Source organism: Varroa destructor, unplaced genomic scaffold, assembly GCF_002443255.2.
Source record: "Varroa destructor unplaced genomic scaffold, Vdes_3.0 BEIS01000007.1, whole genome shotgun sequence".
In the NCBI taxonomy this organism is placed as follows: domain Eukaryota; kingdom Metazoa; phylum Arthropoda; class Arachnida; order Mesostigmata; family Varroidae; genus Varroa; species Varroa destructor.
The window spans coordinates 17,235,561-17,258,268 of NW_019211460.1; the positions used below are offsets into that span (position 1 = coordinate 17,235,561).

The 22,708-nt window shown below is 41.3% G+C and overlaps 2 protein-coding genes across 4 annotated transcripts in view; one reads left to right on the forward strand and one right to left on the reverse strand.

Moving 5' to 3' along the window:
- kkv (hyaluronan synthase-like protein kkv) overlaps positions 1 to 11,623 on the forward strand; it is a 133,282-nt gene extending 121,659 nt beyond the window's left edge. For both annotated transcript variants that reach the window (XM_022814597.2, XM_086975892.1), the window contains exons 21-24: positions 2,106 to 2,300; positions 3,255 to 3,431; positions 6,274 to 6,436; positions 9,252 to 11,623. In XM_022814597.2, the coding sequence (XP_022670332.1) occupies positions 2,106 to 2,300; positions 3,255 to 3,431; positions 6,274 to 6,436; positions 9,252 to 9,417 (701 nt within the window). In that variant the 3' untranslated portion in view covers positions 9,418 to 11,623. The remainder of the gene's footprint in view (positions 1 to 2,105; positions 2,301 to 3,254; positions 3,432 to 6,273; positions 6,437 to 9,251) is intronic.
- A 5,465-nt stretch (positions 11,624 to 17,088) lies between these two features.
- Positions 17,089 to 21,678, reverse strand: LOC111254041 (uncharacterized). 2 transcript variants are annotated; one of them, XM_022814491.2, is made up of 7 exons: positions 21,579 to 21,678; positions 21,264 to 21,316; positions 19,419 to 19,808; positions 18,530 to 19,039; positions 17,944 to 18,050; positions 17,624 to 17,788; positions 17,089 to 17,344 (listed from the first exon to the last, which is right to left on the reverse strand). In XM_022814491.2, the coding sequence occupies exons 1-7, from the start codon at positions 21,619 to 21,621 to the stop codon at positions 17,287 to 17,289; spliced, it is 1,326 nt and encodes a 441-aa protein (XP_022670226.1). In that variant the 5' UTR covers positions 21,622 to 21,678; the 3' UTR covers positions 17,089 to 17,286. The 2 variants fall into 2 exon arrangements, with proteins under 2 accessions (XP_022670226.1, XP_022670225.1); XM_022814490.2 differs by having other exon boundaries at positions 17,624 to 18,050.
- Between the last annotated feature and the right edge of the window lie 1,030 nt (positions 21,679 to 22,708).

The following is a 22,708-nucleotide window of genomic DNA, read 5'->3' on the forward strand; positions in this document are numbered from 1 at the left end:
GTAGCAACACCATATCTATGAAGGTGAGGTAACAGCAACTCCCCTTTGTACACGCGGAATTGTAGTCAATTCGATCAACAATTGGGGTTTTTGGTCTTCTTTTTCCCGTGCGAGCTGCCGAGGAGCAGCTTCACCTCCTCCATCATCACACGATAGCCTCGACTCTGTCACTGCTATGCGAGGGTAGCAGTGTTGTCGCACGGACAAAGCTCTGCCGGAATGCCCCTAAAATAATGTGAGCACATAAGCTTCCTGCCAACAGGACCTGTCAGTACAAGGTAGTAATGCCTTTGCCGACGATAGGTGACGAGTAAGGCAGCAAAGGCTTTAATGATGACGAGATCATGGCGGCAACAGATAATCATCCCAGTTTAGGCAAATGTTACCATAGTCGACGTCATCAGCCGTGTAAAACGTTCGGCAAAAGGCTTCTCGCGCAGAAAATGTCAACATGCAGGCAACCGCTTACCAATTCGCTTTCTGTAAACACTCAACCACGAGCACAGCCAACGGATGGGCAGCTCAGATCTATTCATCTGACTGAGTTTCGTTCGTCGCCAGTTGCTTCAATGCTGCAGCCTCTAGGGAGGGCGGCTGTGCATATTGGATAGCCGCTGGACACAGGATCGATAGCGACCTTTCGAATGTCGACTTTCCACTTTATTACGAGCGAATAGCCACGCCAGCGTCAGGGGTAGCGGTGCAACAGCAGGAGGTCAGAAGGGGTTTGAGTGACAAAGGAGACCATACGCGAGTCCGGATCCCACGAAGAAATGAAGCAGAGAATAGACGAGAGAACTGTGGGCAGTAACGTAAAGTACAAGCGACAAATCGACCGTTTCAAATGTAATCGTAGCTGTGGTAACAACCACGGTAGTGGCTGTAATAGGGGAACCGTGACGTTGTAGCTGACATTGTCGGCTGGACGACTAATGATGAGGTTGGTCTTAGAAAATTCGGGAAGCAGTCTGTAAAAAATTGCGGCCCATAACCGGACCTCATCCGTGATACGGTGGTGGAAGTGGTAAGGGCTGCGTGGCCACTAGTCAGGCCCTCTCTTGGTCGTCTTGCGCCCCGTGCGGCTTGGCGGCGTTTGTAAAGGAAATAGTAGATCGTAGTGATGGTTATAGAAGTTGAAGTAACGAGGGAACGGAGCGACACTTGATGATAACGATGGGCGTATAAAGATCAAGTGGGTGGCTACTTCTATAAGTTGGACACGATATATTATGGGCATAATACTATATAGTGGAAAACGTCGGATGCTGACAGGCCCACCAGCGGCATAAAGGCGAAATAGCGAGAAACGCGCTAGTTTCGATAATCAATGACGTTTGGAACGTAATGCACTCGTCGAAAGTTCGGGCTGATTTGAATGGACATGTATATATCTCTCCCTCGCACAAGTTTGACCTCCGAAAAACCTTTCAAGTGCCATACAATAACCCTTTCCATCTAGTATTATATATGCTTCCCTTGTATCAATAGAGATAATAAAATAAACGGTTACCCCCGGTACTATCATTACAATATGTATACATATATATTGTATCGTTTAAAGAGCCGATCTCGATTGCCAGACCTGAAGTAATGCCTTAAGACAGTACTGGGGGATATAGATGCAAATATAATACTAAATGGAAAGAGTTATTGTATGGCATCTGAAAGGTTTTTTGGAGGTCAGATTTGTGCAAGAAAGATAAACAGTGACCATAGCACTTATAATGTAGTTTGTTTACCCTTGCTTATTTGAGTCTATAGGGGCAATATTAGTGATAGTGCTTATTTGAGTCTATAGTCCTATTTGAGTCAATAAGGGGCAATCTTTTTGAGCTCCTAAATATGTGTGTATTTTCGTATGTACGTATATATGTACGTACGTACGTAGATCATGTCAGACGAGGCAACTTAAGATTTACGTTAATAAAGGAGAAAAGCTCTTGAACTAAGTAACGATTGAGTCAGATAAAGCTTTCACTTTGGCAAGCTATTCCGAGCAAAGATGGTGCGTCTGGTGAATGGATGTGTGATATTCTGCAGTTGAATCCTCTACATCTCTAAGCGGTTATAAACGCTAATGAATGGGGTTCTTTCTATATATCCAGGTTTGATATTCGTTATCTTCTTCGGATTCATCACGCTTGTTCAGTTTCTCGGCATGTGTTTCCACCGTTTCGAAACATTGTCTCACATGCTTGCTTCTATCGAGTTGAGTTGTTCCCAGAAAGTGGACATATCCGATGATGCCTTCATCGACAAGAACGCGATTCAGATTGCCCGACAGTTACAGGCGCTCAAAGGTCAGTATCAATCAGCACCGAGTCACTCACGCCTTCATGAAGCGGACGCAATTATCAATAATAGAAATTGGTCGAGGTATGTTTGTTACGATAGTTTTATTAGGGGAGCAACGATTCTCCAAGCTTAGCCAATCAAGACTTAATTAGTATCAATATTTTATTACTTTTTTTTTTTCGTTAGTTTTAGCTTCGCTACAATTGCTAGTTGCTACAATTTAAACAAGGTTAAAATTGCACTTCTCAAAATAATAAATCAAAATTTATTTTGCATCAAAAAATACAGTTACTTCACATGCTTACGTACTTCAATGTGCTCATATTAAACAATGTTTTATAATATTGACAACTTTACGTTTTCGTAAAAATTCATCCGTAAGTGACATGACAGCTTACACACGGTGTGGCATCTTAGATAGGCATCTTTCGACAACGAATCCTTCAAGTCCGAAAGATTCACTCCTTAATACTAGAGCATGTCCGTCGGATTGTAGAAGCGTAAGCATGTGCTTCCGGGAAGGTGATTGATGGGTACGAATCGATTCGAATGGCCTATCTTTGCTTAGGACTTTTTCCATATCCACACCTAGCCTTTGGGGAAAGTCGCTACTTTAGTGAACTACACGGAGTGTTTATTGCTCGATTCGATTGGAACGACTGAGCCGTCTCGAAATAAACCTCATCGGTTTCATACGATAACACTCAATGTTGAGTATTTACGAACGTCCGGCATTAGTAGACTACGCGCAGATAAATAACTATTGGCTAAATCGTCCTGATTTTTATCTCCTTAAAGTCGTATCGGCCGTCTCGTTCTCTCCAATGATTGATCGCAATGATCTATTGAACACACACGAAGGCTACCCCGATTCTCATTAGTCTGTAGTGCTGCTAGGCTGGATATTTTTTGGACACCAATCCAGCTTTATTTTTTAATTTATATGTTTCGCGTTTTAGGGATCGACGACGACAGTGATGAGTACAAAAACGCGAGCGATCGTCTAGAGCGACGGAAAACAATACAAAACCTTGAAAAGCGTCGTAACCAATTTACGAAAACGGGTACTCTTGATGTTGCATTCAAAAAGCGTTTCATGAACATTTCCGCTGAACAACACGATAATGGCAGCATCGGTGAGTAGCTGATTCACGTTTGTATACCTCATATTCTCTGTCCAATCTGATTTTTGTTTTGCGTCTTTTATCCTAGTCATCCAATTTTATCGTATTTTACATTTTCCCTAAAAATGTCGCTTAGCTGTAAAAAAAAAATCATAAACGCACGCATATATTACGATTTTTTATATTTTCATTATGATGACGTCAGCATTTCAGTCGGCCTTAGATGTTTCACAAGGATGCAGTCATAGGTACTGGCACAATGAGATCGTACACATATATGAAATAAATCGATTTCTTCTTTCAAATATGAAACATGGGACCAGGGAGGTATCCGTTTGCGGTGCATGCGCGGCAAAAAGAAGCCCTGTTCTCTGATTTTCTATCCATTAATCAATCTACGCTACGATGTTGTGCTTCCTACTCTGCGTTTCCAACGTCATAGCCGAAGCATGAAAATAGGGCAAAGCAAATTTGTACGGAAAGTGCTGTTCACAGCTGTTTTTTGTTCAACTTAACACAATACGTTACAACAGGGGACGTAGCGGCACAGCCAAATGCCCCTCGGTGGAGACGGTCACCTGAATCATCAAGAAGCTCACCGGTTTGCAGTTGCCTTCGTCGCTTTACGTAAGGGCGGCCCCTAACAGCGGTCTTCTGCTACGCTGGCTTTACGAAACCGGCTCGATCCACACCAACTCCGCAAAGAAGTAACAATATGTCGATAGTAGCGGCATTTGTCACCAGTCAACGATGTCGAACATTATTATCTTTCTCATAGGCACTTTGTCGATACCACCTCAACTGAAGAAGCACTGTCCTCTACAGGAGAAAGAATAGCTTGAAAACTTGCTATTCCGGCGCTATTAGCATCGCACGATAAGAGTAGATTTGGTCCGGTGCCATGACACCGGAATAAAAGCCCGCAGCGGACTGGCAAAAAGCTGGCGGCAAAAAACACTGGACACCTTGGTCTAGCGAGTCGCAGCGACAACGCACTTATACCTTTATGATTCTCTATTCAGCGTGACACTGCTCGTCTGAGAAAGATCATACTTGCCCCCCTCCACGAAAAACGGAGCTGGCTCCTTTGAGCAAAAGGATGCGGTATCATTCGCAGGTACTCTGCTTAAAGATGGGTTTCAGATAGAGATTTGCTGTTCTGATCGCGTGTATGTTCGACTATGATATAAGTTAGAAAATTAAACAATTTTCAGAGCTGATCCAAATCGGCGATGCATCGTATGTATAAATCTTGTTGATTCAAAACACTGATTGGAGAAACGTGACAGGTACTACAACACCTGGCCATATTCAATACGCTCGCGCCACGAATCAGTCATTGTGTCATTTTGCCAATTAAATATAGGCTAAGTTTGATTCTTTTTTTTTTTTTTTATAAGTCTCTAGTCCTTCATTGCACTCCTTTCGGCTTTTTCGGCCTGATTTGTTGGCAAAACTACGAAACAAAGCCAATTGTTCCCAGTTTCGATCCCGCAGCTCCATATGCAGCCGTCCACTTCAGCGGTTTTGGATCGAAGAATGAAGCGTGCTTACTTCAATACTCTATTGCAATTATTGTTCGTTTGATTCATCCATTGCAGAAATAGTGGAAATCTACCTTCTTATTTGGTGTGAAAATCAGCTTGTGTTGGTTTGGCTCCTCAAACGACTATACAGGGACCGGCCAGGCTAACTTAAGCTCGACGCTAGCGTTCACCGTAGCGTGTGCTGATATTGCACACCGTTCAAAAGCCGAAAAAATCAAGCACCTGACAGAGGGAGCCACGGTCCCTGGTGAGAAAACAAATGGAGGGGATAACTTTTCTTGATGAGCGAACAATAAAGCCGAAAACGGCCGGCAGAACGATGTCTGAACAAGGCAGAAAAGGAAGAACTTCACGTTGGATTTCCGATCCTGGCGTAATCGCCAACGGGACTGTAGTCTGCTCTCTGTGGAAATCGTATTCGAAAAGCGTCTGCTATTCAACGTATATACATCAGGCGAATATACCGAGCGAATTATTATTACTATTTTCATTTAACCTTTCGTTGCTTCTTGGAACATGGTAGCTAAAGTAAACTGTGGGCTACGTCGACACCATACGCAATCGTACACATTGGTACTGTTAGCTTTTTATATTGTTCAATGGTTGCGCTTTGTGCCGATACTTATTCTAAGAACGTATAAATCACTTGGCATGCTGCTAATTTCTATAGAATCGATGCACGAGAGAAATTTAATAAAGCGACTTTCTAGAAACTGCAACGCCAAGAAGCTACTAAAGGTACACCCAGTATCGTGGGACTACAAGAGAAGACACTAGACACAACAAGGACAACAGCTGTCCTAAATTAAACAACAGTTTCAAAGGAAGAAAAAATCGACGGTGAGACACAAGCTACACTATTATATGTCATGTCTTCACCCCCCGACGCCTAGCGACTAAACGCTGAGCTGAATGTCGATAAGCAGCAGAGTCAGTGCTAGATTCGACGCGAAGATAAAAGAGTCGATATATATCGCCGTCATCTCGCTCCTACCGCTGCTCCAGCCAGATATTAATAAAACCGGGAATGGCTAAAGACAACAATTGCAAAATTGGAAATATTAGAATAACCATAGTCCTATCGAAGCGATGAACAAGCAAGGTCTCTGCTACTCCTAACAATTGTCTAGCAGGCGTTAAATTGAAGCACATCAGATGGAGGATAGACAAAAAAAAGAATCGATTTTTTTTTATTTAAATGAATTTGTAATTTTTTTTACCTGTGTTTAGCTAATGCTGTAGTTGTGCGTTTTTTGTTAAGTTTGAAAACGGCACTGTGTTAATGGAGTATCTGTTTATGCGTTTAGGCGCACCGGTCCTCAATAATTTGCGACGTATAAGCCGCAATCGTGATACGTTGCGGGCTCTCGAGGTACGTAAAAATACTGTGCTACAGGCGAACAATCGTTCGAAAATGGAGACGCTAGGAGCTAACAACACCTATGCTCCCAGCTCTCGCGGTGGAGCACGGTAAGCTTTTTTAACAAATTTAACAGCATTACTTCATAAAAAAAAACTCTATTCTTGCGGTTTAGGTATGATTGATTTTTATTATTTTTCCTGTTTGCTAAGCTACTATGTTCAAATGAATAGTGAATCCCAATGAAGCAAGGTAGCGAGGCATTACAAGATTTGCATGTTCCCCTTTACAGGTATTTAGATAACAGGCTTTTGATGTCGTGCACAAGTAAGTTAACATAAGATCCAACAAGTTCTCCAGAACGAAACACCTAGAATGTAGATCGAATTCTTCTCGGAAAACAGATGAGTCTTATTAAACATAAATAAATCGACGGGGATTTTTTATACTTCCATTTGACTACTGTGTCTGCAACGTCTAGTACAATCTTCTTTATGCTGACTGCTGGTTGAACCCTGGGGCTCAAGCTTGGCGTTGATGCAGCTCGCCTCCTCATCGTTTGTCTCTGTAGGCGTCGTGTATGCAATGATGCGACATGTTCTGCCCAACTCTCAAATCGTTCTTTATTTACGCTCTCACAAAGGGTATTCAGCAACCGAGCTAAGATTTAAGCTTCTATGAGGCGCACAGGTTGCAGATTACGATGCTACCTACACGCTAGTCGCGTACTGCTGAACCCCGCGGAACGCCTTATCTGTCACCGACTTGTAGGAAGATGATTAGAAAAAAAATCGATACGCTACTTAGCGATGAGAAGAATTAGCTGGCCCTGTCTTCAAACGCTATGCTTTAAAACGGAAGATAGACACAGTAGACTCTGAGCGTTGGATAGAAAGTTTTGCTGTTATTACTTAGACCGTTTTGAGTTGACATGCAACGATTAACGAATAGGCAACGTTTAGCGTTTAGCAAACGAAGAAGAAGAAGAGGTAAAGGACAGCAAAATAACATTTGTCAAAAACAAATACGGCCATACACCACGCAGCCGAAGCCTGCAGATCCGATAGGCCATACACTTGGCCACAGCACGAGAATGCGTGAACTCTCAGGCAAGTAAACGTACTGACATATTTTTTTGCACGTTACATACAAGTGGCACGACGCTGACAATGCAACAAAGGGCTACTGAAGAAGGACCGGATCTCCAGATCAAGTGATCACGTGAAATACGACCCTACGCACAAGGGGAAGAAGAGAAGAAGGGTGGCAAAAACTTGGTGCAGGCTGTAAAGAACCGACATAGTTGAATGATGAACTGGAACTTGTTGTCTAGTCAAAAAGATTTCTACTCACAAGCAAATATCCAAATGGATACACAACTGTACCTTAAATTATGACAGACGCGCCTCCTTAGCGATCAGTTGTGGCTTACAGGTTTTACGCGTTGAACTATACTTAGACGCTATACAGGCCTAATATTATATTATTAGAATATACTAACACATTTCCATCAAATTAGAAATATTATCGCCGCTTTTGCTAGAGGTGTTTATCCGGGTATTGGTTTTTTCATAAACTAATTGGAACCAGGAATACAAATTTTAAGCGCTTTTCGAACGTGGACCTATTCAATCTGCATTATTACATTTAGCCAAATGGCTCACAAGAACCGACGAAACACTGTTTGCTACACATACAACGCGTGAAAACCACATTATGCTGGATACCTCTTGGCATGACTACATAAGCATTTCTAAAAATCCAGTTAGGCAGCCATTCGTTTACTTAAGCTGCTATATCGGTGAGTCGTGATTGAGGCCCGCTAGGACACGACATCTAGGCGCTACTCTTTTATCTTTGTCTATTCACTTCATCTCGGTTAAACTCATCTGGAACAAATAAATTATTTCTAATTACTTGACGCGGTCGTGGTGAGAGCCCCGTTCTCGTTCGGGGAACTGGATGAAGTGACAGCGAAGGCTAGTGGTTGCCTACGGCTCCACTACAACTAAAGAAAACGTCGAAGCAGCAAGAGATCAAGGGAACGAGGAGAGCTTCGAAGATTGCAGCTGGAAACTCAGTTTGTGTACCTTGCACGCAAGAGTGATGTCGATCGAAAAATAGCATATCGGTTAAAGATGCGTGGACGGCTTGTCTCAACAATTTCGTGAAATGTGTTTTAGGCTTCTGCGTCGACGGTTGGATGGTACAGTGGAGGCTAACGTCGAAAGAGCGATTTTGCCGAGGACATTTTAGAGCATAGAAGGGCAGACTTGGCTTTGCACGTCGAACTATTCGAATCGAGATTTGCTAATTATATAATAATGTGGACACGATAAGGGGCAAAAATAAACGAACCACAAACTCGAATTCTGGTACTAGTGAATAAAATATAGACAAAATAATTATATAGTTGAACGAGATACAATGCAAACGAACAGGATTCATTGTTGAATTGGCTAAAATAGGTTTTTCGGATAATCCGAATAGCGATTATCTAGCTTTATTATGACCCGCATGTCCTTATTTTAATCATAATTTGTAAAAGGCTACGGCCGTGCGGGCGGCTGCCTATGCCTGAATAGTGGCACTCTTTTCCTCGACGACCTAAGCGGATATACGAAATGACCCGCCACTGATAGCCCGCTTGTGAAGACCAGTGGCTTTAGTCTATTATTCCCATTTAAATAGCAGCTAGCTGGCCTTTCCTTGTACAAGGGCAGTGACCTATATTTTACTATCCTGTACAACTCGTTTTATACTGCCACTATGTAAAAGGTACGTTAACTTTGTAATCTACTGGAGATCGGTATCGATGTCAGATCGTTTGAAACGTTAAACAGTTGGAAATACTATGTGTCTAACGTTTCTCCTGTGTTCTGTCCGGTTGTATTTTCGGCTCCTGTGACCTTGTACCTTTTCTAGGTATCGCGAGAAGGCCGAGAACCTGTTTGGGGAACGGATGAACCACGCTTACGAGATTGGCGAAGATGAGTTGGGAATGCATATTTACGGCGAATCAAACAGTGCCGGTGGAGGCAGCCGGAGACGGGAAAGTCTCTACGGCGACGTGAACGATGGAAAAGTGTAGGACGATTGGTCGGAACGTTTGGAGATACCGTCGCCAAATAATAGACAGCGATGCCATATTTTTCCCCATTCTTTTTCTTCGAGTGTAGCCAACGCTAACGTTGGTTAGGCACAAACGTGCTAACATTAGCTTGAACCAGCACTCTTGTGCCTTATAAACTAGCAAATAGATGGAGAAACGGCGATCCCCACCCATCGGGAAGCAAAAGCTACATTTATGTCCATTTCTAGGAATGGACGGATTCTCAAGGAAAGCTTTGCCTCTATCAGCGGAAAAGATCCAAATCTGTTCTCACTATCTTATCTCAAACGGCACAACCACATATTGGCTTATCTCCCAAAATAATAAATAAGCTGGTAATGAAAATTTAAGATGATCCGAGAACGAAAGAGCATTGAGGAGCAAAATAGTCGTCAAATGAGTTGACAAAGTCGAAAAAAACGGATGTACCCTTACAAGGAATATAGGACTGTTCTGAATAAACCTATAAACTATAGCGATGATCCTGGTTTTTGTGGCACTTCTATTTAAAATGACTTCGTGCTTCCGGGTACATGAGACTCATGCGGTTGTTACTTGGGTAGGATACAACGTAGTATAGACGATTTTCGGCAAGCTTGCATTAATTATATAATTGTATTTTGACGAGCTAGTGTTTGAAATAAAACAGCTAAGTTATTTGTATAAGTTAGTTGGCTTACAACAGCACAAACAAAGCTGTAACATAGCGCTATCTGAACCAAAACAATGAAAATCGCCTATAGGAAGTTCGGATTACAGAAAAGAGATCACGAGGCCACACAGCTAAGCCAAGCAAATCATCGAGGGTGTAAGCTATTATCAATTCTATTATATTATTGCCCTTTCAACTTACGCCATCTAATTAAGTTATTTAATTGTGAAACTATTATTTTGATTGTCATTTTTGCGATAATAATTGGACAACAAGAAACACACGCTGAGTGTTGGTACTCCATGTGTCCAGCACAATCATTTATGTCGGCTGGGTATACTTTCAACTCGACGTGCGTTATCAGAAAGCCATCTTTACCCACTGGGCAAAATAACTGAATTTAATTTAAGCTTCGTATATTGTAGTTAGGTAATACCAAGACTGAACCAATAGCCACAATCAGCAACACGGCTTCTGTGTTATGTAGTATAAAGACGGATGTAGACGGTTGAATGGCAGTCGTACGGCGTCCAACAAGTTAAGAGTTTAAAGCCCTGTAGAAAATAATAGATAGGAAAAAGAGTGTCATTGTGATGTAGAATACATGCGTGGAGAACATGTTGTGATATTCTTTCTGTTTGTTTTTTTCTATAGGAAATAACCCTGCATTACAAAAAAAGCGTTTACAAACACATTAGGAATTACGATGAAATAGGAAAAGGATGTACCACACATACTGACGTCCATACAACGATGAAGTGCTGAAGCTGTAAGATGAAGATTATTCGAACGTAGTATGCTGGTTTATTGGCTGAATAATCAGTAAATCTTACAATAGTCATTAATTATTATAATACGGCGCATACTATAGTGAATCCGCATCGATATGGTTATATACTACAAGTACAAACTGATTCTAGCGCGCCCTTACCTCGTGTGATATTGCCTATTTCTGACGTTTTTCAAAGGAAAACAACACTCTAGCATACGAAATAGCCGTCTGTTTTCTACAAATGACATTTTCTAAACTGTTCGGTAAATCAACATTTTGAAAAACGGCAAAAAAACAGACAACTATGATTGACGCAAATACACCAGATGTATACACAACTGTGAACAAAGGGTAGAATTTGTTTATTTAAAAACGTACCGCAGATGAATTAGTATCGTGCGCACATAATTGATTTGGCGTTTTCGGGCTTTTTCTACCGTGCCAAATTCAACCATAAGGGTATGACGTGAATAAACATTTCAGTGTTAGCAGGGCTTACCCTGTTCCCTACTATTGTAGTCGCATTACGATCAAGGACTGAAGTACATAGGAAAGATTTTTAAGCCACTCGTTTAAGGTAGCGCTTAGATATGCTGCGATATGTTGGTCAAGATTTTCGGGGAAAAAATCAGCAGGATCCAAACGTAAAATTACAGATGTACATGTACACACGTGTTCACAAATACGGGGTCCTTTACATTCGCTACGAGCGGTACACATCTTCAAATAATAAAAAAACACCATCGTATTATTAAATAAAACCACGGCATTTTTTGCGTTTTATGTAATGTAGCTCCTAAAAATATAACAGTCAACAATCGTTAAGCCATATAGACGGTGAACTATTTAGGTGAAATATGCTGACACAGATTCCCCGTTCGCGGTTGTTTAAGATGATGCTAGATAGCTTTTACATTAGCAAAGCTAATATAATTAAACAGCGCGTCAACAGCGAAGGTCAAAGCTTCAAAAAAGCTTCTTATCGCAGGCCTCTAATACGCCTTCCATTTCGATTGCTGAGCATGTTGTATTCAGTATATTCTGGCCTCTTTATCAACAAGGCCCGGCGCCGTTTGGACTACCGATGAGATTTCAGAACGCTCCTAACCCCCCAATGATTCCCCACTCGCTTTTGAAAACTTATTTATCGAGAACCCCTTTGGCGCTCATGCGCTCACTCAATATTGAGTTGACACTGGCCATAGGCAGCTTCTAATTTGTCAAACGCAGCATAGAGGCGTTAAGCAGCTTGAACGTGTTAACCAGCAGGACTAACGGCGTTGATCGGCGAGCGTCGAGTGGTGTCATCGACAGCTGGATGACAGTGCAGCCCAATACCGCAGAAATTCTAGTATTTCCTGGTGTAAGTCCCTATCTTACGTGCACGGACAACGTTTAAGTCGGCGCACTCCTAAATTGAATACTGTTTACCTTTGATAATTCTATAACAGGCCAGCTTTGTGTGAAAGAATTTTTACTACATAGACCTTATTAGCTAGTCAAGAATCAGCTTGATGATGATCTTTGCCGAACCCGCTTCAATGAAATAATGCACTCAACTTCGCACGAGCAATCAGTCTTCGAAGGAATACATTACTTTTCGTAACCGGTCGTCACTTTGCTTTCTATCGCCTCCGAACTTTTCTAGCTTTTAGATTAGGGTTATCAAATACTAAATGAAACAGCTCGGCAGATCCACGTAAGGAAAGCAAGAGGGGTGTGACACGTCATACGCCTCTAATGTCTATAGATGAAAAAACTACACGTTCTTATACTAAGGCCGTTAAATGTTGTAGTACTGTCGACACCATGCCCCTATTGGGTCTTTTTTATATTTAGATAGTCTTTGGTATGGCGTCATACGTGTCGCGCGTTTAAACTGATCTTCTAACATGTCTGCGAGTGTCTTGGAGCATTAGCTGTCCTTATTTGTAGCAGTTGTTGAATAAATGTTAAATAATGATCTCGAGCGAATAGCTGGATCGCTCATGAGAACAATTTTTTTTCGAAATGAGTGGCCCAAAACAGTACATATGTTTCTATACGATGTGGTCTGCCGTCAAAATATGCACTTATGACGACAAGTTAGCACGGTAGGAAGTGTATAAGTTGGCTGTCGCCAGAGTGGGGAACGCGTTCGTTCACAAGCCCTTTATTTATTCATTCGAAGGACGAAGCCCTGCTTCTGGCACCAGTAACAAATGAAATCCTATAACATTTACAGCTGAGGCACAAAAGACAGATAAAATCACCACTAGAGGTTTTCTCTCGAGTTGAACAAAAGATGGGTGCACGGGAGACCATTTATCTGATAGAATAATAGATTGAAGATAGGAAACTATTCGTTGCTGAATTTCGGCCTTCGTAGCACAATACAGTATACATATGTAGCCCTTAGATGGTAAAAGTAAGCTTAGCTATCTACGATAGTGAATCATCGGCAAACTTGGGTTCGTTTCAAAGCACCCGTCTCACTGAAACTGATAGTTGGGTTTAATATAATATTGAAATAGCCCAGCTAATATCAAAGGTAATCCGAGTTTTATCATTTAGATTCGTTAGACGAAGTATAGTAGTTCGAGTTGTATTGCTCGTGTTATTTACTGTGACAGCTTTTAACATATCTAGACATGTAGCTAGGATATACCTGTGTACTTGTACTAGATTTCCAACAGACAGTTTTTAACAACAGATAATTTTATTAAAACGGGGAAAGAAAAGCTTGTTATACCAATTGTGTTTCTAATAGAGAGTCTTGTTAACCCAATATTATGAGCAAAATCAGCTTGTACTGTAAAAATGAGTAATGCTAGGAACGTCTTAGAAAAAAAAAAAACGTAATCAGTAAATTTAATTTATAACGAACACGTTCTGTTTCATCGATTGGCAAAGCTGGTTATCTATACGTATATGAAGGCAGAAACGTTAATATATAGATTCGGTGTCATTTTTACAATGTAGAAATGTACACACAATGTACACATATAGGCGTGTATTTATTGTTACACATATACATGTGGGGAATCCAGTCGTTATTTGGTGGGAGCAATAGAATAACTTTGGCAACAGGCCAATCGGTGCACACTAACAAAAACTGGGTCATAAATAGCTATAATGCTAGATGGGGCCAGGGGTTTGATAATGCTATTCAGCTTCAATGCTGACGAATGCACATGATTATTTCTATTGTTAGCCCATTCTGTGCCATATCGCATTGTGTACACAATGATTGTGTGTTGACCGGGCAAACCCATCGAGTGAACAGCATATTTATTCGTATATATTATTAATATCAATACGAAGCTAGGAATGCTTCTACATAATAGGTAGTCGAAGGTAAGAAGGGGCAGGAATCTTCCGGTTACCGTCCTAAGCTTTGAAGCTATAGTAGTTATTCTTGAGCAATTCGACAAATCAGTTAGATTTGACGGAGGATCTCCCAGAAATCCCTGTTAACAAGTGCTTCATTCTTCGTCTTCTTGTAGTCGAACATGAAGCCGCAAAACATCCTAGATGAAATAGAGAACGCAGCCCACTGAGAGACAATCAGGATTTATGGTCCGTTCAGGAATGGTAACGTTTATAAGAAGTACTTCCTACGATAGCACTATCCACAGTTTTCTTTTCAGGCATATTGCTAAGAAATTTGCCCTTCCATAATTTTACGTGGGGTCTATATAAAGGCTTTTATCTGACGCAATGTATGATGATAGTTTATGACACGGTTGTGCTTTGCTAGAAAAAAAAAAAGAGCAAGATACTTAATTTCTTGGGATCACCCATACTGAGGTCACGTGTTATTTCTTGGTCTGTACTGGTGATTTTGTGTCGAACTAAAGTTAAAGATATTTCCAGGTTCATTTCTGGTATTGCCTTCACCAGCATCATTGGCGTCGGGTGATGGCCTTTTTTATCACGCTAACAAAGTGTGTCTATGCCAGTTTTCGAGCCTAGACCATGTCACATGTCCCCAGTTTAGTTGGTAAACATATAAGCACTGTGCCATCATGGAAACGCTCCATTATGTGCTATGCAACAGCCCCTTTTAGAGGTTTAAATCGCTATCCTTCTCTACTGTACACAAAGTGTATCTATGCAGGAAATAGCTGATAAATCTAAATAATATGCTGTAAAAATTAGGCTCATGTTAATATGCGAGGACTGAGTACCGACGCACCAAAGGTGACACGCAGACACGGTGACAATACGTTCGGCAAATCCGGCTGTTGGACGTTCTAAGTCTATAGAACGTTCTTACGTGACATTCAATTAAGCATAGAGACAATGCCCACAGACACGTCTCAGCGAAATAGTCCAATGTACAATTTAAATGGTAGCAATTCATAAACATAGCGTGGGTATAGTTAAGTAAGCTTGAGATCCGTTTGCCAGCAGTCATCCCGTTCCGTACGTTCAGCCTCTAAGCATAAACAAATCCAGCCTATGAGGCGACTCTGCCTATAAGTGGAGCAATTACACATTCTTCCCCTCTGCGGATCGTCAATAACATAAATGATGAGCTGAAGTTCTAATTGTAAAATACCACATGAATCTGTATTAGTAGGTGTCCCAGGTACACCTTAAGTGGGCCTCATATAGTTAAACTGTTTTTGTTCCTGAATACACAGAGAGTGTTCTAACTTATTTTCCACATATGTTTGTAATATATAGGCTAAAGTACGCACGAAAAGCGTTGTAAAAAATCTCGGTTGCCACTTCGTTTGCAGATAATCAGAAAGTTTATGTTTATGCCGCTAACTTCCGTAATAGTGCAGTGGTAGCGTGTCTACCTATTAAACTTAGGAAGTTATTCGGTGGTCTAGGTTCAAAATTGGGCAGACTCTTTTCGTTTTGTAATGTGAGCCATACATCTGAAGCAATCCCTAACGGGACGTGAAGCCTGAGACACTTCATTAAGTTTTACATTAGTGAGGCCATATTGAGTGGAGGCTCATGTGGCAATGAGTCTTCTACTAAGACGGTGGCAAACTACTAGACGAAGCTACTGTGCTGTCCTATGGCATAGGTGTCCTAGAAGTATAGGTGAAGCTAATTGCAAGCCAGAGAAAAAACACAGAAAGACTCCACAAATAGGCTTGTTCTACACAAAATGGTTATTGGCCTCGTTTGTGAACCGAATCACTATTTATAGCTAAACGTGGTTCATATCTATGACGAAACCCGGGGCAAAAACATAAAGACACCCTATAACGTCATCGTACTGCAATTCAGAGCTTAAATAGCGCTGTTAGTCGATCGCACTACCGAAAATACGTAGAAACATCTAAATATGTCATAATTACGTTCATTTCAAACTTTTACACTCGTAATAATTTGATTCTCACAAACATTTGAGGGCTTGTAAACGTTAAATAGCTGCCTAAAGACTTCTATGTACCAAAAAAAGTTCGCGTCACAAGTATAGCAGGCATACTAAACGCTGATTATGATAGAAACAAATTATTTCCATTTTTACGATGACAGTTTTTTCCCCTAACTGTTTATTAGTTCATTTTTCACGTACTATAGACACTTTTTATTGAGAAATAATATACAAATGGCGACATTTGGCCCTTCCGTAACTTTTGGCCCTAATCTGCAGTAAAAAAAACCTATCAAATATTGGATAGCATCTATTCTAACTAACCGCGTATTGCATTAATTTTGGATCACTGAATTCGTATGTGTACGCATTACACCTTAAAAAAAAATGGCCTGTTTTTTTTTGTCACACGATTTTTTTAAACTTCTGCCATATTTCGATTTGCCTTTTCCAACGGAATTACATTGCGTCAAATCAAAGCAATTAGCTACAACGATCCGGTCCCACAAGGAGCACGTGGTGTACCTACCGTTAACTGGACAACGTGGTCGATACATGATCTGTGCTTGGGTTCGTGAAAAGGTCACTTTACCCACTTCTATTCAGGCACAAATAACACGTGTGTATAGGGTATGTCACTGATCTCCTTGTGTGCAGGAATACCTGCATGTAACGGAATTGTAAGACACATCTTGTTCTATTCATATAGTGTGCATTTTATTAGTAAACGCGGCCGACCTCTTTTATGTATACGTTAGAATATCCACTCCGTAAAAGAGAATTGTTCGACAATAAAAATAACACTTCGCTGTGAACGCTTACTGGAACGCCGTTCGAGTTGATGCACATATTAATGCAATTGGTCCGTATATCGTCCCGTAATATTATGAACACACATCGATGTATATGTACATGATTGATGGTTTATTTGATGGACTAGATTTGACCCTAGAATTTTCAGTACAAAAAGTTGATCGCTTACGACATTGCAAATGGTAATAGTATTATCTAAATTTTTACGAAAAATTAAAGCGAATGAACGCTTATTCATGTTATTACTCCGTTGTTGGGGTCCTTGAAGCCGGAGGCTGAGAGCATCCTTCAACTCCATGAAGCACTTGTAGACTGCCATTCTGTCCTGTTGAAACACCGGCGACGCCTACAATTCAATGTATACAGGTCACAGTTCGGACAGTTAGTATTTCTAGGTATATGCGTTGCTTGTCCATAGTGTTTGACAACCAACAACAATCGGTAAAACTACTGAGATCCTGCTGCCTCTAAGCTACGCGTCTTCTATTGCTGTGTTCTCACTACGGCAGCAGAAGTGTCTAGAAAATACAAAGAATTTTTTTGCTTCATCCCGATGTGTGCATCTATCCATTACACAACCTTCATGGTCCCATTCCATCACCAGTCGATATTTAATTATACCGACCATTTTGCCCTTGCACTCGCTGATAGCCCCCTGTGTACGAGGAACCGTACGACATCATCGGCGCAGCAGGTAGGATGCTGTAATTGCCAGGTGGACATACGTAGTACTCCGGTGCATGGTAAACACCTCCAGCGGGAATTTGGTGCTGCGTTGTTTGAGTCCCACCTGTAAACGTATAGGCTATCGGATATTGATTGGGAACGTTCCATTGTTCAGCGGGGCATGAAGAAGGCTCGCTCGGAATGATTGGGGCTGGAATATTGGGGTCATATGGCTGATAGTGTGGCCTCACGTGGGGTGGATATGGTGGCGGAGCCAACCTGGAAGCTGACTTGCATAGGTGCGGCATCGTCGAATGATGCTGGTCGATATCTGGCAAGGAGGTCATTTGAACTGGTGTTGCTGGTGCAGTCCCGATTATCGGATCCTGATGTAATGATGGGATCAGAACAGACTTAGATTAGAAGAAAGAGAAATTTAACAAACGAAGGAGTCAGCTACGTTAAGGATAAACGAACCTATTTCGAAGCACCTCGTTTTAGAAACAATAATTGTTCATTCTGATAACAACAGATCTTATTGATTTATATTATTAGCTATTTCTCGGGTTATGTTATTTACTCATCAGTGGGATTATTAATAAATTGAAGAAGATTGAGAAAGGATGCAAGTGTTGGCTATTTATAGACCTAGAATAATAGTTATCTATCAAGTTAAGCTGGCTCAAGCAAACGCCACTGAAAATGTCTCAGTGGGACTGATAGCATTATACCCAGTACTTATTTGATCTTATGCAAAAATATGATCTTATGGGGCCAAAAAATACTTCAAAAAAGTTTTGGTATATATGGATAAGATAAAATGAAAAATTGAAAGTTAGAATAATCGCTTGGCTCGAACGCCTACTTGAATGGCGGGTGAATGATTCGGTACAGGTAAATGCCCCTGAGGCAAGTGGGGCGACGGGTTAGGTTGCGGTCCTACTGGCTGCCGTTGGGGAATCTGGAATTGCTCAGGCGGCCCATGTATTGCCTGATCAGAACTTGCTGGATCGGCGAATTCCCTCAGAGCTGGATCCGACTGGTCTTGGGGTGGCCGAGACACAGTTGGTGACGATGGTGTCGTCAAATTGTCCTGGTAAGTTGTGGTCGGCGGATTGGCCATGGGCGCAGGATACGGCCGATAAGCCGTGTCAACTGGGGGTGGAACTATCGGCAGTATCAGGTGCAGATTTCCAGATTGCTTGAGCATCGAGAGCTTTCGTGCGGCGTGATGGATTCTGTTATCTATTGGATGAATGTTCCGGCTACACGAACTGATCAGACAGAGGTGTTCCGAAAGTACGGCTGACAGAATATCGCCACGCCATGGAGCTGGTGGGCACAACATGAGCGCTTCCAGGTGCGCAATGAAATTCTACATGAAAATTCAGTACAAAAATTGACCAAACATCTCAAAATCGGATCTGCGATATATAGAGCAATATTAATACAGCCGACCACTTTATTCCGTGTAGATCTGTCAATCGCCCATGGAAGCCCTAACATGTCATAACACTTTAAGTAGCTGTATAATCATCTAAGTATTTGAACTATGACATATCTCGACCAAATCAACTTTGAAATGTACCTATTATCGCTTAGAAAACTTCTCTGTGCAACAACTAAGTTATTAAATAACATTTTCTTAGTGACGATACTTGCTCTCATCACATCCAGATCGACAATTTCTTTTGCTTTAAACCGCTTGTGAGTTATTAACTTATCCAGTATTCTACAAAAATAGCAATCAGTACCTCAAGTGCTGCTTCAGCTGCGTATTTTATGTGCTCAGTTTTTTGGTCCGTCGGCGGTGGCGTCGATGGCGAGGGCGAAGTTTCACGCGACTCAGTGGCAGCATTCGTTGTCGGAGGCAAAGGTGGGCTGGCCGCCGAAAAGGTATTTGCTGGAAGTTTGTTCGTAGGACCAGGGGAGCCATCTTGTCCTGACTGTCCTTGCCCATACCCATTTGAGCTTCGTGCCGGGGGCCTCGCTTCCGTCGTGTTTCGGCCCGGTATTGATCTGGGTGGATATCGGTTACGCCTCCCACGGGCGAGTGACGGCTGCTTTCGATGTTGTGGTTGCTGTGCTTGTTGTTGCGGTTGCTGTTGTTGCTGTTGCTGCTGCTGTTGTGATTGATTGGCAGCCTTTGATTCATACGTGAGGTAGGTTCAGCAGTTAAGATTAGGTGAGACAAACCGTAACTGTTTTCTAAGCGCCAGCCAAGCGATAACGTGATTTTGAAACGTCGGCTGGTTTCAATAGAGACGCAAGCTGCGTAAGGGATGCCGGTCAAGTGCACAGCCATAACATACATTGAGAGAATACATTCTGAACATACTGAGACGAACCGTGTGAACGTTTGGTAGTTGTCTTGACTTGAACTTCACTTGAATTTACTCTTGACAAAAGTGCAAATTTTTTAACTATATCACACAACTTCAGGCAATTTAGTTCTATCATATTCCAACAATTTAAATTGCACCATCGAGAGCAGTAAAGCATTGCAGATTATCGTGTACAAATATTATTTTGGATAACTACCTGGCTCTTCTAAAAAAGAGCAAGGAGCAAATGATAAAATGCAGACGATAATGATATGGAGCACGTTTTTTAGGTAGGTCACATATCAAGTTCCATATCTGCATTGCTTTACTACGAGTTCACTAACAGAAGTTTGACAAAGCTAGCCTTCATAATATGATCTACATAAATGTAAAAGACAAAATGAATATAGGTTGTCGCTAGTTAGATTTTTATAATTAAACTTCTAGTCTAAAGGCCGAATAGTGTCCTTTTCCTTTAAACGAATGGGCACAGACTGTTCCTTTTTAACGACTAGCGTTGATCTAGCAAATTCGTCCATTTGACAATGAGATGGGAAGAAGGTAGTAATGTGAATGCATCAAGGCAGAGATAACGGACGTCGGTGAAGTTTTATCGTCGGGTAACTGAAGAGGGATCGCTGACATCACTGCTGTATTATTCGAGGTACCGACACAGTAATAGTGCAGCGTAATGACTCGTGATGTTCTACTCGAATCCAGTACGAACACCCAAAAGGCAGGCCAGTCCCTTCTGAGGTCTGATCTCATTTCTCTTGAGAAAAACTATGTCAGGCGGTTAAGTGTAGCGAAACAAGTACGGACTATTATAATCATTCAAAAACGAACGCTTTTCCTTCTGCTAGAAAAATACTCCGCGTTTTTTTCTTCGTTAATTTATTATGTCTCATACATTCACTTCGTGACTGAACGTGGATTGCCGTACATTCGAGCAGAAAGATCAAAATGTTTATAAATACCCTTAAAGTTTACATCAGACATTGACTCACGTGCAACACTTACTTCAGTGCGGGTCGTCCGAACCTAGAACCGTTCGACGTTTTTTTGTTATCGAAACAAGCATGCAATGAGACACAGAGCAATATTTTGTTCATGCGGCCTGCTACGCCGTGACCTACTTATTCCTTTTGAAAATTCCCTTAAAAACTTGTATGAAATACGTATTAATCAAATGCATATTGCACGGCCCTTGTGTATACACCTATATATGCATATGACTTAGAAAATTCGAATTCCCCAGAAGGTGGTCTGATTTACCTGGTAATTGTGTGGTGCCGTTTTGCTGTTAGAAATTTCCATAATCTCCAGTCCTTTAACAAAACAACGTTTTCGTTGCGTTTTAGTTAATCGACTTTTTGGTAAATTTTCTTTACCAAATGCACCTCTGTCAAAAGTGACACTTATCACTCATCGGTTTGTCGCAGAGTATAGCGATTGGTCGCGAAAGGCTTCGAAGGCATACAAAACACGAAGTCTGTGATATCAGCAATATCCTTAGAATCACCTTCGATAAATTTCATTACTGGGATCTGATACGATTTCAAAGCACGGCTTGCTGATGAAAAACCTTACCTGTTTGTCGAACCACTAACAAGTCTGCGTGCGGGGAAAACATTGTAATCGAGGGAGGAAACGCCGTGCAGAGAGTGAACGACGCGTCATCGATAGCAACGTCACGTTAATTGTGCATCAGGGATGTGCACAAGATGTACACATGTGCCGAATACTGTCTGTACGGATCCATTAATAATTCGTATTCGTTGTATCGCTATCGAGCACGTCTAACGTTGCTTTCGTCCATTAACTATACAATAACGCGACAATGAACAGATGCTGCTACGAAAAATAATCACACAATATACAATCTGTGTACCAGCATCAGAAGCTCTTTTTTTTTTTTTTTTTTATGGAGCCTTTCTAAATCAGGACACTTCAGGTATAGATCATGTTTACCATGCTTCGATATTGGTACATATATAATAATCGTTACGCGGGCAGGTGTATTTTTTTTTTATCTATACGTTTCCTGTAGATAACCACAACTGGATCCTCTTCTTGGACAACAGGCTATGATAATAAATTCTAAATAGACTTGGGTATCATTGTTTTTTTTTTTGCTATAAAAAAAAACCGGCGTTAGATGTATCTAATGCTTGGAAAGATGGACGCGGTGCAAGGGGAAATGACGGCCACTTCAACTATCTACCAGTCATATGTCCGCTCTTATCATTAAATTAGCTAACTTAAATACACCTGTTTAGCTTCATGTATACGCGTTTACTATTTGTAGGTCAACTATTTCCCTTCCCACCAATCCTGGATATATGGATAGAAGAAATGTTTCTATTTTTATCAATGATATTATTAAATTCCACGCATAAAAATGCCTTTGAAGGCTGGTTGTATATCGAGAAAATTGTGCGCATATTGACCGGGTTGCCTGCTAGGGTAGCCTAATCGAAGTACATGCAGATACAAGACATAGGGCCATCTTCTTGAAAATATCCACCAATACTGGGGTTTGCGGTCTGCATTTTGTAAAATCATACCGCCATTTGTCTACTGGGCCATTGAATAATGAATAACGAGGGCCTGTTTATTTAGCGTGCTTCAATTATGTTGGAATAAGGATACCATTCACTCTAATCGAACCAATAGATCAGTAACTCATCTATTGCTCTCTTACGGTCGGTAAGAAGTTG

What these genes read in the sequence shown, in the direction of transcription:
- LOC111254041 (XM_022814490.2), bottom strand. Translation starts at nt 21,621, where the DNA reads ATGTTTTCCCCGCACGCAGACTTGTTAGTGGTTCGACAAACAG. An exon ending in CAGCTGAAGCAGCACTTGAG is followed by an intron (nt 19,040 to 19,418) that starts GTACTGATTGCT and finishes ATTTTCATGTAG; the next exon opens with AATTTCATTGCGCACCTGGA. An exon ending in GCGAGTGCAAGGGCAAAATG is followed by an intron (nt 17,345 to 17,623) that starts GTCGGTATAATT and finishes ATTGAATTGTAG; the next exon opens with GCGTCGCCGGTGTTTCAACA.